The 17,821-nt window shown below is 41.6% G+C and overlaps 1 protein-coding gene across 1 annotated transcript in view; it reads left to right on the top strand.

Moving 5' to 3' along the window:
* PRKCI (protein kinase C iota) overlaps positions 1 to 14,503 on the top strand; it is an 83,417-nt gene extending 68,914 nt beyond the window's left edge. The window contains exon 18 of the mRNA XM_030887653.2: positions 11,923 to 14,503. Within this exon, the coding sequence (XP_030743513.1) occupies positions 11,923 to 12,010 (88 nt within the window). The 3' untranslated portion in view covers positions 12,011 to 14,503. The remainder of the gene's footprint in view (positions 1 to 11,922) is intronic.
* The last annotated feature ends 3,318 nt before the right edge of the window (positions 14,504 to 17,821 follow it).

The following is a 17,821-nucleotide window of genomic DNA, read 5'->3' on the forward strand; positions in this document are numbered from 1 at the left end:
TTAATACTAAACCTATAAATATATGCACATATATCTATTTCATCATCATATATAAATATATTTACATATGTATATGCCTTGTGTTTAGACCTCTATAAATTCCTATTGCCTCCTAGTTCTTAACTCTTATTTCCTTTTACTTTCTTCTTGTCCCACTATCATGCTCAGCCTTCATTTGGGTTTCAGTAATTCCTCTCAGTTACATTGCCCTGGATCAAGCCCTACCAGACCACTTACACCCTTCTTGTCACCAATTTTGGATCACTGTTGTTCCCTTGTCTCTGGGTTTGTTAACACCACTTTCTTTCCCCCACCTCCCCTTCTCGCATGCGCCCCCCCGCCAGCCGTTGGTCCTGTTGTTTTCTCCTCCAGATTGTTTATTCGGCCTATCTTATCTAGATAGACCTGCAGAGATAATAACATGCACAAAAACAAGACAGAGCAAAACAAAGCAACAAAAGAAAATAAAACACCAATGACAAAAACCAAAAAAAAAGGAAAGCCTGTAAATGGTTCAATGATGTGCCAGGATGTGTTCCACTCTCTTCCTCCCCCATCATTTGCTCCTATGTACTCTGATCAGACATGTCCCTCTCCCTGAGCTGTAGTTTCAGTGCTGTCCTCTGAAGTAAATTCTTCTGGGGGGAGGGGCGGCTGTCCATGTAGTTGGGATTAGGGCCAGCCCCTCAGACCTTTCTACTGGCTCCCTGCTTCATGCCAGCATGTTGCATTGACATCTTGGAGCACTGGGTTTAAGCCCGGTCCCTCTTCCCCTGTGGAGATATAAACAATACCTAAGTTCCCTTTCTCTTTGCAGCCGTTGTCTTCTCCCTACTCATGGAAAACTATCCCTCTTGTGCAAGGAGCACTCCTCCTGCCTGCCTAGGTTTGTTTCTGTAATTTCCTTCAGGGTGTCTTTCTGTCAGTTACTTCACTACTTTGCCTTCTCCAATCTCATGCTGCAGTCTCATTCCTTCTGTTACAAACATGCTCACAAAATTTTTTTTTTATATATAAGACCATTTTATTGGGGGCTCTTACAACTCCTAAAACAGTCAACACATCACTTGTATCTAGCATATTTGTACATATGTTGCCATCATTATTTTCTAAACATTTACCTTCTATTTGAGCCCTTGGCATCTAATTCATTTTTCTTTCTTTTTTTTAAAAATCATTTTATTAGGAGCTCATACAACTTTTATCACAATCCATACATACATCAATTGTGTCAAGCACATTTGTACATTTTTTGCCCTCATCATTCTCAAAACATTTGCTTTCCACTTGAGCCCTTAGTATCAGCTCCTCATTTTTACTCTCCCTCCCCACTTCCCCCTCCCTCATGAACCCTTGATAATTTATAAATTATTATGTCATATCGTACACTGTCTGGCATCTCCCTTCACCCACTTTTCTGTTGTCCATCCCCCAGGGAGGAGTTTATATGTAGATCCTTGTAGTCGGTTCCCCCTTTCCATCCCACCTTCCCTCCACCCTCCCGGTATCGCCACTTGCACCACTGGTCCTGAAGGGATCATCCACCCTGGATTCCCTGTGTTTCCAGTTCCTATCTGTACCAGTGTACATTCTCTGGTCTAGTCAGATTTGTAAGGTAGAATTGTGATCATGATAGTGGGAGGGGAGGAAGCATTTAAGAACTAGAGGAAAGTTGTATGTTTCATCGTTGCTACACTGCACCCTGACTGGCTCGTCTCCTCCCCGAGACCCTTCTCTGTAAGGGGATGTCCAGTGGCCTACAAATGTGCTTTGGGTCTCCACCCTGCACTCCCCCTTATTCACAATGATATGCTTTTTTGTTCTGATGATACCTGATACTTGATAACCTTCGACAGCTCATGATCACACAGGCTGGTGTGCTTCCATGTGGACTTTGTTAGCTAGATGGCTATTTGTTTACCTTCAAGCCTCTTTTATCCTAATTTTGTCCATCTATTTTAGCACCTCCTTGACAACACATTTTTTCTCATTTTTCTTTCATTTTTAGCTTTAAAAAAGTATTAGAATGCCAATGGTAAAAGGAAACTAAATAAGCAATATCCATATTATATCTGGTATAGTGACTATCTACTCTTTATTTTTTGATGCTCTCTGTGTTCAATATTTTGCCCCCAGAACATCAAGGCAAATTGGCATAACATAGTCACAAGGACAATATTCTTTTTTTTTAAATACTTTTATTTGGGGCTCTTACGTCTCTTATCACAATCCATGCATTCATCCAGTGTGTCAAGCATATTTGCACATATGCCGCCATCATCATTTTCAAAGCATTCTCTTCCCACTTGAGTCCCTGATATCAGCTCCCCCATTTCTTCCCCCTCCTTCCCCCACCTGCCCTCCCTCACGAACCCTTGATGAGTTATAGATTATTATTTCCATATCTTACACTGTCCTCTGTCGCCCCCCACCCACTTTTCCATTATTCATCACCCTGGGAAGGGGTTCTAGGTTGGTCCCTATGATCTATTTCCCCCTTTCTTCCCCCACCGTCCCCTAATCCGCCCGATATGTCTGCTCTCATTGTTGGCCCTTGAGGGGTTTATCTATCCTGGATTACCTGTGTTGCGGTCTCTTGTCTGTTCATGTTCTGGTCTAATCCAATTTGTAAGGTAGAATTGAGGTCATGATAGTGGGGTGAAGGAAGCACCAAAGAACTAGAGGAAAGTCATGTGTTCCATAGGTGCTATACTGCACCCTGACTGGCTCATCTCTTTACTGTGGCCCCTCTGTGAGGGAATGGCCAATGGTCTACAAATGGGCATTGGGTCTCCACTCCATGCCCCTGATCTCCCCCCTCACTCCCATTCACATTGGGTATGATTTTGTTCTGGGTCTTGGGTGCCTGATACCAAATTCCATTGACACCTCATGATCACACAGGCTGGTGTGCTTCTTCCATGTAGGCTTTGTTGCTTCTGAGCTAGATGGCCGCTTGTTTATCTTCAAGCCTTTAAGACCCCAGACGCTATATCTTTTGATAGCCGAACACCATCTGCTTTCTTCACCACATTTGCTTGTGCACCCATTTTGAAGACAGTATTTTTTGTCCTACTTAGATTAATAATGTCTGTGGAAGTGGTTCTCAACCTTCCTAATGCTGTGACCTTTTAATACAGTTCCTAGTGTTGTGGTGACCCCCCAACCATAAAATTATTTTCGTTGCTACTTCCTAACTGTAATTTTGCTACTTTTATGAATCAGGTGACTCCTGTGAAAGGGTCGTTCTACTACCAAAGGGGTCGCAAACCACAGGTTGAGAACCACTGGTCTATGGTCTTAAAGCCTTGTAAACAGCCATCTAACATGCAACTCTTTGTCTCTGCTTGGTTGAAGAAAGAAGAATGAAGAAAATTAAAGACTCATGGAATCGATTAGTTCAGTGGACTAATAGACCACCCAAACACTAGCCTCTACAATCCTGAGACCAGAAGAACTAGATGGTGCCTGCCTACCACTGCTAACTGCTCTAATAGGCGTCACATTAGAAAGTCTGCATGGAATGGAGGAAGATGTGGAACAGAACTAAAAATCAGAAGCCAGGCTTACTGGTCAGACTAAGAGACTGGTAGAGCCCCCCAAGACTATAATCCTTAGTCACTTTTGTATAGAAATGAACTCACTTCTATGGCTAAGTTTTCAACCAAACAATTTGTCCTTTATGGGGAATGCTAACATTAAGGAGGTCCACATGCCTTCTCCCATTTGATCTCAGTTTACCCACTGACAAAGTTTAGAAGGGTTAGGAAAGGAGGAAGAATGAAAACAGGGAGGAAATAGTGTAATGTTAGGTTGTTGGGATTACTACAGTCAATGATATGAATCAAAATGTGTCTGAATTATTGAATGAAAAATTCATCCACTCTGAACCTTCAACTAGTTTACAGTGCGAAGTTTTTTAAAAGTGAAAAGGAAAGAAAAACAATTAAAAGAAAAAATTGGGAGGGGTGGATCATAGAGTCCTTCATAATTGCAACTCGAAATTTGAATCTTTTCTTCAGTTGTTTGAACTTGAGGAATCTGAAGCATGTTCCTCCCTTTTGGCTTGCTAATTGTAGCTCTTTGTATATCTTGTCACACAACTTTTATTTTACTTGATATTTTCGAGGCCCTTCGAAATCTATGTTCTAGTCAGTGTTCAACTCTTTCACGAGGTAGCATTTGATTAGGAACTGATGATATTTGAAGAAAAGTCCAAGCTACACTGAAGACATTTGCCAAACAAAACAAAAACAGGGACTCAGAATTGGCAGAATGCCCACGGTAATGTTTCAACAAACAAATCTAACGTTGGAAGTGCTCATTCATCTGTGTCAAGAAATTTAGTCAACCAGCTGGGAAAACCCACCATATCAAGTTGATTACAAGTCATAGGAACCATAAATAGAGTCTCTGTAAATCTTTACAGGGGCAGTCTCATCTAGCTCTTTATTTATTCCTATCCCAAAGAGAGGTTATCCAACCAAATGTGGAAATTACTGATAGCATCCGTTACATACACAAGTAAAATTTTGCTAAAGATAATTCAAAAAGGGTGCATGGGACCCACGGTTCCAGAGGGATTTGTGGGGAGGAGGAGGCAGGGAACAACTAGGGAATTAAAATCAACAAGGAGGACGTAGAGATCCTGGGGGTGTTAGAACAACAGCATTCTAGTTGACAGCAATTACTAAGAGGCAGAAGAAGGGCGAGCGTGACGGTGGGACAGGAGGAAGGTAAAAGGAAACAGGAAAGATCTACGAAGCAAAGCTATGGATAGAGGTATAAGCATAGGTGTGTATATATGTAAATATATTAATTCATAAAAATAGAGGTATTGGCCTATGTACATATATTTATATGGCAATACATTAAGTGGATGGACTTTGAGTCTCTATTCAAGCCTTGCCTCAACCCGAGACCACTTTGTTGTAACAACCTGGCATTCTGTGATGCTCACCCTCCCATCATGATTGCTGAAGACAAAATGGATGCACAAGCAAATGTGGTGAAGAAAGCTGATGGTGTCCGGCTATCAAAAGATATAGCATCTGGGCTCATAAAGGCTTGAGGTTAAACAAGTGGCCATCTAGCAGAGAAGCAACAAGCCAACATGAAAGAATCATACCTGCCTGTGCAATCATGAGGTGTTGATGGGATCAGGTAACAGGCATCAGAAGACTCAAAACCAACAAACAAAAAATATATTGAGAATAATGAGGGTGCCAGAGCAGAGACCCAAAACCCATCAGTAGACAATGGGACATCCCCTCACAGAAGGGTCGCCGGAAGGGATGAGTCAACCAGAGTGCAGTACAGCTCCGTTGAAACACAATATTCCTCTGGTTCCTTGAGGTTCCTCACCACCCCCTACCCCACTATCATTACCCCCAATCCTGCCTTTCAGTTCTGGCTAGACCAGATCATGTACACTGGTACATATAAAAGTTCATGACACACAGAATCCAGGTCAGCTAAACCCCTCAGGAACAGAAATGGGAGTAGCGAGACCAGGAGGGTAGGCGGAAGGTTGGGGGGGGAGGAAAGGGGAAACCGATTACAGTGATTGACACATAACCACACACAAATACACCCCAGGGGGAACAACAACAGAAACTGGGGGAAGGGAGACAGTGATTGGTATAAGATATGAAAAAAATAATCATTTATCAAGGGGTCATGGGGGGTGGGCGGGTTGTAAGAAAAAGAGGAGCTGATACCAAGTGCTCAAATAGAAAGTAAATGTTTAGAAAATGGTGATGGCAACATATGTACAAATATGCTTGATACAATTGATGTATGGATTGTTATAGGAGCGCCAATAAAATGATCTTTAAAAAAAAGGGTAGGGGGTTGCACCCATACATCCACAGTGAGCTGTCAGAAATTCAAGCCAGATTCGTTTGGCAACATGGCATGAGGGATATCATTTGGATGTCAGATGGATCTTGGATGAAAGAGAATGTGAGAAAGGTATTTACTTATGTGAATCATAATAAATTATGAATAACATTGTGAAAAATAAGAATTCTAGAACACGTCATTTGTGCTTACACAGAAGCTGTGGAGACCAAGCAGCAGTCTCTTGACCGGAACAAGGGGCTACTGCAGGGTTTAAATCTGGACAGGTGTTTTAGGGCTGTATCTTTTTACCACACTTACTCAGTTTATATGCTAGACATTAGGAAGGAAAACAAAACATCCTCAACAACAGCATCAAGAACAATGTTCTGTACGCAGATGACACAACCTTGTTTGCAGAAACCCTCAATGACATTGACAGTGGCTACAACAGTGGGCTTGAACACAGTGGCTTTACAGATGGCACAGGACTGGGCAGTGTTTTGTACTTTGTACACAGGATTGCTGTGAGTTGTCACCTATAAATAGCAGCAACACATCTGGCAAACTCTTATAGAGGGGTCCCTTAGATTAGCTTATTTTCTTACTCCCAGCACTTTTACTCCTTAAAGTTCAATCTACTTATTAAATTTTGACTAGTGAATGGACTTCCTAAGGTCTGGATTTAGAAACACTTTTGTTATTCTCATCTCCCTCGGTGTCAGTAATGCATTTGGTACTTGGGGCTTTGCTGTCTGTGGGTCTGCCTGACCTTTGTGATTGTGATCTTTTTCTCTCCATCTCTTTGAGACCAGGATGCTCCTTGGTTTTGTTCATGACAGCTTTCTCTCTCTGATGTGCATTCTGTACCTTGGCGATTTTGGCCAGTCCCATAGTGTACATACTGTCTTAACCAGCAAATTGTTATTGAGCCAAAGGTACTATGCTGGGTACTGGACATGCCAATATTACAAAAATCTTACTGTCTAGTAGAGGAGAGAGATAGGTACCATATCTAATATATGGCATTTTGAAAACCAAACCAAAATTATTACTGTCAAATTGATTTTGACTTATCACTACCCTGTATGACATAAGCACTGCCCCATTGTGGGGTTAAGGGTAAGAGGGAACCCCACAAAACATCACAGGTTTGGTAGGCGCAATTGTACAGCGATAATTAGAGATTATAGTAAAGTCATAGAGAGCATGAGAGTTAAAGGATAGAGTCAAGTAATGGAGTCAGACGCAATTCATGGTAGCATATCTCACCTCAGCCCGGCTTGATGGTCCTCGTGGAGGGGGCTTAGCCATCAGAGAAGAAACCGCTGCTTCGTCTTCCTTAGTCACCTTCTCCAGCCACCCTTCTGGCCAGCCACCCTCCCGAGAACCAGGGAGCCTCCTTATTTATTGCTAACCACGCATCATAGAGTCATACATCACAGAAAGGGGCAATACAATTCATTCTAGAACAAGTTTGATCACTCTAGTGTCTCCTCACATAATAAAACAGACAATTACTAGTCTGGGAGGCATGCAAGTTCCCTGATAGTGGACAATAACCTCAGTCACCAGGAGGGATATTAACATAGGCAATACAATCAATAGGAGAGGAATCACCTAGGGGTGTGCCCACATTGGTTGTGGAATAGACAGTGGTGTCTGCTTGATCTAGACAACTGATAATGGCTAACTAACCTTGGTCACCCTTGGGCGGGTTTGCCCTCTCTGGTATCCATTATCCTTATCAGAAGGGAGTGGGTCTTATTCAGGGTGAGTCAGACTAATAGTCTAGCCACTACAGATGGCCAATGTTAAGGAGAATAACCTCTGACCTACTCTCGCTGATCTATTGTACAGTCACTCTTAAGCAGCTAAGTTTGGTACATATTTTGGGGAGACAACTTAAGAGAAATCCTTCTGTTCCCCACACCCCATATAGTCTCCAAGGTTGTAATCTTTATGGAAATAGACCACCACATCTTTGGTTACCAGCAGAACCCACTAACCACTGTGTCATCTGGGTTCCTGGTATTGGAAAGGGCACTGGGTTTAATCAAAATTAGGACTTTGAATCCCAACTCTACTTCTTAACTGGATAAATGCTGGTGTCAAATGCATAGCTTCTTTGGTCCTATTTTTATATTTCCTACCTTGAAAGGTTGCTGTGAAGAGTCAGTGAGAGATAGTTTCTAAAGCACAGAGCCCCCGTCCTGGTCACTATCCCACAATGCAGTTCCACCTGCTTGCTTAACATCTCCCCCATTTGTCAAACAAGCACCTCACGCACTGTATTTCTAAAGTCAAAGTAATGATCTTTTGTAATCTTCTCCTGATATTGCTCTCAGTAAATTCCTTATCATTTTTCATCTATTTCTTTTCATCTACTGCCATGTAACTGTCGTAAATCCCTAGAATACAATACCAAAGTCCTAATTGATCTCCGTCAATCCTCTTTGCAGCCTATTTGGCACATATCAGAAATAAAACTTAACTTCTGTAGCTCCTTTAACCAGAAACCTGCACTAACTCCTACATTGCCAGTCAGACAAAATCTATCGTCTGGACTGGCACTCAAGCCAAGTCTCACTGTACTCTGACACAAGCACTGCTTCTCATCAGCCTCCGGTACTCAGGTTTCCTGATAGCTCGCTGGTGTTACCTTTGCTCCTGCTGTGTCCCCTGTTTTCCTCCATCACTTCCTCATCTCTCAGAGTCACCTGAAATGCAATCTAAGGGATTGAGTTGGAATCATGTAAATATTCCTGGCTTCTTTGATTTCACCATTACCTACCTGTCCAATATTATTTTCCACTTAACAACCTTCTAATCCTGTGTGTCAACTCTAATAAATTACAGCACTGTATGTGTTATCCAGTGCTGCTGTAACAGAAATAGCAGAAGTGACTGGCTCTCACAAACAAAGTCAGGCTCTCACAGAAGACTAGACGTGTGAATTCAGCATCCTGGCTCCAGGGGAGGCATTCTCTGTCCACTCTGGAGAAAGGTCTGTCTTCCCTTCACCATCTGTGGGCTTGGTGTTCCTTGGAAGTTTGCACGTGTCTTGACATCAGCCTTCCTGTAGGTCTAGGTGGTTCTTAGCACAGACCCTGGGTCCAAAAGGCTGTTCATGGTTCTTCTTTCTTGGTGGCAATTGTTCCCTCCTTTTCCTCACTTGGTCTCTTGTAGCATAACAGGCGTGGCAAGCCTGACCACAGGAAACTCCCCTTCAACAGGGCTGGGACCCATCCCATACCAATCCTGCCTCCCTAATGTAACATGTAACCTAATGCTTATTAATATAACCTAATCCTCCCTCATTAAAGAGTCCTGGTGGCACTGTGGGCTAGGCTGCTAACCACAAAGTCAGCAGTTCAAATCCATCAGTTGCTCTGTAGGAGAAACCTGAGGCTGCTGCTCAAGTAAAGCTGTACAGTCTGAGAAGCCCTATGTAGTGTTGCTGTGAATTGGAATGACTCAATGGCATTGGGTTTGTTTTTTTGGTGGCCTTAGTTCTGTCAGGATGTACAATACGTCACAAACTGGATATAATCTAATTATGTCAGATTATAAAATGGAGGACTGTGATGTCAAACTGGGAATCAAGGCTGAGCCAAACTGATACATATTTTCTTTCCTTTTGTGTGTGTGTGTGTGCTATCATTTTATTAGGGGCTCATACAACTCTTATCAAAATCCATACATCAGTTGTGTAAAGCACATTTGTACATTAATTGCCCTCATCATTCTCAAAACATTTGCTCTCCACTTAAGCCCCTGGCATCAGGTCTGATACATATTTTTAGGGAGCACAGTTCAACCGATGACATTCTACTGCCCCCCCACCCCACACACACACAAAATGCTTTTCCTTTCCACATGCAAAACATATTTACCACATCTTAAATCTCCTTCAATTCCAACATGTCATCTTCTGAATCATCTATATCAAATATGGATGTATTTCATCTTGGGGCAAAATCCTTCTCTAGCCGTGAGCCTGTGAAATCTGGATTACAAGTTGTCTCCCATCTCTAAAGTGCAATGTAGAGAAAGCACAAGGTAGACATTGCCATTACACTTGGGGAAAGTTAGAAGGAAAGAAGGGTTAATGGGTATTAGGCATGTCCAAAGCCTAGTAGAACCATTTGCATTAGCTCTTAAGGCCTAAAAGTAGCTGAGTGCTGGCCATTGGATTCTGGATGGAGGCCTCTCAGCCTTGGGCTTCACTTCTGTCTTCCAGACCTACTCGATTGACAACTCAGCTTTGGGCAACTCAATTTTCATAGTCCAATTAAGTGATGACCCACTTCCTTGACCCTGACACATTCTGTTCTTCTGCCCCTTGGGCTGGGCAATCCTCTCCCTTCAGCTTTGGGCATTGGCACTTGTGAAGAGCAGCCCCACATTCCAGAACCAAGTTGGTGAAGATCGGACTCTTTGAAAGCTGTTAGGCTGTAGCTCAATCTTTTCAAACCCCAGAGTTGATGGCCCTACCCTTTGAGAAGGAAGGAGGTCTACTTTTCATGTTGTCTGTTCAGCTTCTGCTTCCTGGTGCCTTTGTCTCTCAGCCCCTCCTGTTTCTTGGGCCAGCCCAGCCACTGCCCTATTCAAGCACGTGCCACTGAGCTTTACAGCTCTATCCATGAGTGCTCGAAGCGGCTCCACTTTGCTAGTGAGCCTTCCCCAAAAGGTACTTGGCTCACTTGTGCCAAGATCCTGGCTCTCCCATGTTCCTGGAGGCATCTTGCTCTGCCAGCAGGCTACCTGCCCAAAGGTGCTCAGCTTTCTTGCTCATCGGTTGGAAGTCTACCACACCATCTCCTGCTGTTCCTCTCATTTTGCTCCCTCTGCTGCTGTCTGTGTCTATTCTCCATCTCACCATCTTTAGTTCTGAAGCTTTCTCTCTCTGTGTGTCCTGGGTCTAGGAGGTTCCCTGCACAGGGACCCCAGGTCTAAAGCTTGTGCTCTCCTACTCCTTTTTTGGTGGGCTTTGTTCCTGACTTTGCCTGTGAGATAAGAGGTGATCCGGCCGCACCACAGGGAAACTCTCCTTACATCCTATCAGGGCTAGAACTTGAGTAAATGTTGCATCCCATCCTGTTCCTTCCTCATGACATAACAAGCATAACCCAATTCCATAGTATTAACTAGGAGGTCAGGATTTACAGCATATCACAAAATGGAGACTATTTTTTATCACAAAATTGAGGACAACCACAATACTGGGAATCAAGTTGAGACATTTTCAAGGGATGTGGCATAGTTCAGTGCATGACATTGCATTTCCCCAGACCTACCATAAACTTTCATAATCCTCTAGAAAATGTGGACTAAATGCTGGTTTCTTTGCCGTCTCAACCTGAAAATTACTCCTTTCTTTAGAGCTGTGGTTAGAACAAAGCTTATTTGGCCTTAATGAAATTTAGCATGTAGTGCTTTCTATTATAGTTTATGACTTACCTTTTCTCTTTTTAAAGGTAGAGTCTATATCCCCTATAACTATGTGCTCTGCAGTATGGCACATGTCTAAGTAGTAAAATATTGGGTACATCTCAACATTTATTTTTTATTAAACTAGGAACCCCTTGTAACCGAATGCTAGCTTCTCCACTTCCTGTGACCTGTTTCTCCCTGTGGTGTTTCCTTATTCCAGGTCTCTCAGTGTTCTTGTTCCTATTGCCTTTTCCTTTTGCTAACTTCTGGGCCTTCTCTTCACCATCTTCCATCTGGCTGTGGAGGTGACTACTAAATTGAATGCTAATTCAGACCTGGGTGCTCACTTACCATTAAGAATATTGTTCAGGTCAAAAGTTAAGGTTAAGTGGGATGTTGACAACCTGTGTCTTTTTAATTTCCAAAGCTTGCTTGTGATATTGTCTTTTTTTAACTTATAGTACATTTTATTCTTGATTCCTTTAGAAAGTATTTTGAGACTAACCTAAGAACTTGCAGTATTTCCCTCATAATTTAAAATATGATTAGCCTTCTTGTTTGTTGTTTAATCTTAGTTTATCATTTAAGTAAAAGGCTGAAGCAGTTGTGACTATGAAAATTAATTTACTATTTTTCTTTCCACAGTGACATTGTGAGGAAGATTGACCAGTCCGAATTTGAAGGTTTTGAGTATATCAATCCTCTCTTGATGTCTGCAGAAGAATGTGTCTGATCCTCATTTGCCAACTATGCATTTTGCTTGTGATGCCTTTTAATGCATGGATAAACATGTTACCAGCTTGAATACAGTGATAGAGGTTTAAAAACTAACCATCTTACATTTGCCACCCATGAAACAGCACTGAGTATCTTTCTTATTGACTATCAGGGGCAATTACTACATCTAAGTTTAACTACAAACAGAGGAGGAGAGAAACGCTAGTTTCCAGACAATCAGCAAGAACAAAACTCAGTTGTACTAGTTCTTTAGTGGCCTGCTTCAGAATTGTGAAGCTCTCTCGGTTGCTTCAGGCCATCCTGGCCACTGCTGTGAAAGAGTGTCTATTGCATTGAGTCACGTAGTGGGATTATATCAGGCCTCCGGCAATTTCTGTCATTAAGTGTTTAAATGTGGCATAAACGATTAATTCAGAAGACACTTCTTTTTATGTTACCTATTATTTTCTCTATGTTTAAAGCTTCAGCTGGAAATGTGTCATTGCCCTTGGTAATTAAGTGATTGATCTTAAGGCAACCAATTGTTAAATTGATCATAAGAAGTGTTGCTGGCATAGGCCTGGAGAACACAGATTCTCCTAGGGTAATGACTAGACACACTGTAATAAGAATCAGATCCTTAACTCTTTTTCAGACGCTGGCAAGAGTGATTTTTTTTTTTTAAAGTATGCTAAGGGAGTAGTTCTGAGCATGTTCCTTTAGCAGAACTAAGTGGAAAGTTGACAATGTGTAGCTCACAGGTCTCAGGATGCAGCTGATTGGCAGTGTCTCAGTATATGGAAAGGAACAAAATATAAATTTAAAACAGATGCAAAAAAAGTTAATGGTACTATTTATTTCTTATTGGAGAATAAATTTCGCTGCTCTACCTGACTTGACTTAAATAATGAGCCACTTGCTACCAAGCTTTTAAAAGCATTCATTTATTCCGTGGAGGCAGAACAATATTTTTTCCTGTAATTTAATATTCAAGAATGTAAATTATCTTTCAAGTAGAATATCTAACTATACTTGTCTCTCCCTGGCCCCCTCCCCAAGCCACATTGTGTATACTTTGAATCCTGTCTGTGGGATTTTCATTGAAATCCAAGAAAGGTCATAAAATAAACATAAGTTAATGTTCAGGACACACATCCGCTCACACACATCACAGTTCCAGCTCTTAAGGGAGCGTTTGTGAAGTGTAGGTAACACATGGACTAGAGTGGAGTACATTTCAGGGCAGAATGCTTTAGGTTATTTTTTAAATAATATTAGCATCTAACAGTTTGTTTAAAGTGATGCCAAATATAGCATCCTTCTGTTCTTTATTTTAAGTGGTTTTTTTTTTAATGAAAAGGGATTAAACAAGAGTGATCATCTAAGTAACTTACAATTGATCAATCTTAGTAAAATTAAAATTAGGGGATGCTATCTAGTCTTAAACTGAGAATGATTTTAAAATGATGAGCATTTAATAAATTTTCTTTTGGGGGAGTTAAATTTTGTTAGAAATGTAATTTCCCCAATTTTTGGCCATATCTTTTCGTTTCTTTGAATAACTAGGCGAGAAAACTTCAAAGGAAAATGTTAATTTATTATTACATGTTCATTTGAGAGGTATACTATGTTTCTGTTCATACCTGGAACGTAAAACATGAATCATAAACATGTCCTGTCAGAAGGGCGTGTATGACCCGGCTGCTGCTCCCTGCACGCATGGCGGTGTCACGAGTTGTCCACTGTGAGGGTTCCCTTGGGACTGTGCTCACAGCGCACTTCATGGGGCCGCATGAAAATGCCATGCGCCTTTTAACCTCAGTTTAAGAAATACTTTGTAAATTTTTTTTTAAGCCTGCGGTTAAATATTAGCATATTGGTGATAAAAAATTTTGAGGGAGAAGTGGTGAGTTACTATTATCTTACCCACAATTTTAAACAGATTTTGAATGAATGACTTCTTTAAGTTAATAATCTTCTCAAAAAAAAGGAAAAAAATCAGTTTTCTACTGATGATCTAATGTTACCCATGATGAACATTTTTCTATGATGAGGTTTTAAACCATTCTTCAGGTTGGATTTTTGTTTTCTGATTTTTTTTTTAACTAATAAGATTTAATGTGTGTATTTTATACAGAATTACATTACAAATAATGTTCGTTGTCTTTTGTCTTCTGTTTTTGCAATCTTTAAGTGCCATGACAACTCTCTGTATATTCTAGTAGATGTTCTCACAAAAGACTACGAGGGGAGTAAGGCAGTGTGATGATGGTCAGAATGGCTAGAATTTGGGTGTATTTTGCATAAGCATGATATCTGTGGTCAGAACATTTTATGTATACACAGCCTGGAGTCGATACCAGGTGTTGTGCTTGTTCCATACCGGTACATTTTCATGTTTAAGTTTGTTTTTGTTTCGTAATGTACAATACTGCCTTGGTTATCATATTGTAATCTGTATTTGCATTTTTTTTACTTTAAAATCTTTAAATAAAACATTTAATAACCATCTAGTGAATATGTTCAGAAATTTGTTGAAGAACAAAATTACCAAAAATTTAAAAAGAAAGAACAAAGTTACATTGAAACTCTTAAGAAGAAATCTGGGGGGGAAAGGTGAAATTTTTAGAGTTCAGAATTTTGGAATACTTAAAGTAGCATTCTAGTAGTTTGGATGCTAAATTGCGGTCATTCACTCATAAATTAATTATCCTCTAGTGTATTTTTAGTCTTACCTTTTCTCTTTTTTGGGGCTCATAATACATAGATCAATTGTGTAAAGCACACCTATACACTTGTTGCCCTATTCTTACCTTTTCACGCATCTCTTCTGGTGGTAAAAAAAAAAATCAGCTGAACACAGCATTGTTGCTTGTTTTAAGGCCAAAGCTAATTGAAGCAGTTTCAGAACAGATGATTTCCAGATTAGACTGTGCGGCTATCTGTTCTGTTCTAGGCTTCTAAAACTCTCTTGTAGCCAGTGTCCAGAAATAAACAGTGTGGGCCCGGAGTTTTATACAGACAGCCTTATTTACCGGAAATCATGATATTCTTCCCTTCGCAAGGGGAAGCAATCGATCTAAAGTACCTTTATTTTTTCTTTAATTGACCCATCAGTGAGCAAGGGCCTAGCGAGAGTTGTGTCTTCTCTGTTACTTTATCATTACTCCTGCTTAAAATGAAGTGCTACTCGAGCTTCCTCCCCAGGTCACCCTTGTGGTTGCTTTCTCTTAGAGAAGCTCCAGAGCTGTTTGAAGCCTGGAGGAAGTGTGTTCAGATGGTTAGTCATTGGGCGCCAAGCTGCTGCTTGTGTTCTGATTCTCTCTCCTGTGATATGTCATTAAATCCTAACTTACACGTCTGCCTCCGTATTTTACTGTTACTGTTAGGTGCCATTAGTCAGTTCCAACTCACAGTGTCCCTAGGTACAAGAGACTGAAGCACCGCCCAGGCCTGTGCCAATCCATCTTGTCCAGGTGTTAACTTGGAAGAGTTGTGTCTTAAAATCTGGCTTGAGTTTAGTTGTATGTCTGTGTACGTGTTATCTCTTTAAATAAGAAATATTTCCCTGAGACTACAGTGAACAAAAACAAAAAAAAAAACCCGCCATGGAGAAGAGGAGCCAGTGGAGGGGCCTGAGGGCTCAGCCCCCATACCAGCTACATGGACAACTGCCTCTCCCCGCAGAAGAGTTTACTTTAGAGGACGGCACTGAAGCTGCAGCTCCGGGAGAGGGCCATGTCTGATGAGAGCACACGGGAGCAAATGAATGGCGAGGAAGAGAGCAACACATCCTGGCCCGCCAGCTATCAAAAGATCTAGCGTCTGAGGTCTTAAAGGCTTGAAGGTAAACAAGCATCCATCTAGCTCAGAAGCATCAAAGCCCACATGGAAGAAGCACATCAGCCTGTGTGACCACGAGGTGTAGAAGGGACCAGGTATCAGACTTGAAAGAACAAAATATCATATCAGTGGGTGCCCACCTTCCTGATATGATCACTGAAGACAATGAAGACAAATGGGTGCATAAGCAAATGTGGTGAAGAAAGCTGACGGTGCCTGGTTATAAAAAGATAGCGTCTTAAAAGCTTGAAGATAAACAAGTGGCCATCTAGCTCAGAAGCAACAAAGCTCACATGGAAGAAGCACAGCAGCCTGTGTGACTACGAGATGTCGAAGGGATCAGGTATCAGGCATCAATGAATAAAAAAATCCTATCATTGTAAATGAGGGTGAGTGCAGTGTGGAGGCCTAAAGCCCATCTGTAGGCATCTGGGCACCCCCTTATGGAAGGGTCGCTGGGAGGAGATGAGCCAGTCAGGGTGCAGTGTAGCAATGATGAAACATACAACTTTCCTCTAGTTCTTAAATGCTTCCTCCCCCCCAATGTCATGATCCTAATTCTACTTTACAAATCTGGCTAGACCAGAGGAAATACATTGGTACAGATAGGAACCAGAAACACAGGGAATCCAGGACAGATGATCCCTTCAGGACCAGTGGTGAGAGTGGCAATACCGGGAGGATGGAGGGAAGGTGGGGTAGAAAGGGGGAACCGATTACAAGGATCTACATATAACCTCCTCCCTGGGGGGATGGACAACAGAAAAGTGGGTGAAGGGAGACGTTGGACAGTGTAAGATATGACAATATAATAATAATTTATAAGATCATAGGTTCATGAGGGAGGGGAGAAGGAGAAAAATGAGCTATATTAAGGTCTCAAGTAGAAAGCAAATGTTTTGAAAATGATGGCAACAATGTACAAATGGTCTTGACACAAAGGATGTATGTATGGATTGTGATAAGAATTGTACGAGTCCCCAATAAAATGATTTTTTTAAAAAGCACCCCAACATTCTTAACCTAGTACCAAGGTCTGAAAATTACAGCGCTGGGATGGGAGAGCGAATACAAGTCTATCTGCTTCGCCACCACCAGGGGCCAGCCTCTTGCTATAATGAAGATCAGTTACCAGCCTCCTTAGCCCTGTGGATGAGGGAGTGTTCACCAGAGACCCCGTTACCCAGAGGCTTCATGATTTTTATCAGCCTGCCCTTGTGTATTAGGATTTTACAAAGTTATTTGAGAAAATTGATAAGCCTTTTGAACTGCTCTTCTGAAGGAAAGCCCAGCTATATTATCTGGGAGATTCAGCAACTTTATATAGAATGACTTTGCCTTTTTCAGACATTTTGGCTGATAGAACGTCCAAATTCATTCAACACAAGTATGGGAGAGCCTACTACGTGTGTTCCCCCGTCCCCAATAGAGCACTATGGGATCCATCAAGCAAGAGTTAGTCTGTTCATGTTTCATGCTCACTCAAGGCCCTGCTACATCTTTGAAGGGCACCTTTAGTTGAAAATGATACAGCATCAGTTTGGATCACGTAGATCACGTATGAAGGAATCCAACGAAAATCCAAAGAATTGTCCACATTCTTGCATCGCTGCACTTTGTTTATGAGAATGTGGGCTGTTAGAGCAGTGGCTTCACGGTAAGGAGTTTGGAGGCGAGGAGCATTTGGGACGACACGGAGTTGGTGATTGCACAGCGCTGTGGATGCACTCAATGACACGGAATTGAACTTACGAGAAGTTTACCTCAAAAGAAAATCATGCCATTCACAGATTTAATCCACGAATGTTTGCTAAACGCTCCCATTGTCCATTAAAAACATGATCTTAAGAGACTTTGGACGCTGCTGCTGTTTTTCAAACGCTAATAAACACTGGAGGGAAGTAGATGCAAATCACCAGTTTGTTCAAGAAAGGCATTTTCTTGCCATTCTCGCCGAAAATTTCTTCCTCGTGCTTTAATTCTA

Source organism: Echinops telfairi, unplaced genomic scaffold, assembly GCF_000313985.2.
Source record: "Echinops telfairi isolate 266 unplaced genomic scaffold, ASM31398v2 ScPeMD7_7420;HRSCAF=8458, whole genome shotgun sequence".
Lineage (NCBI taxonomy): Eukaryota > Metazoa > Chordata > Mammalia > Afrosoricida > Tenrecidae > Echinops > Echinops telfairi.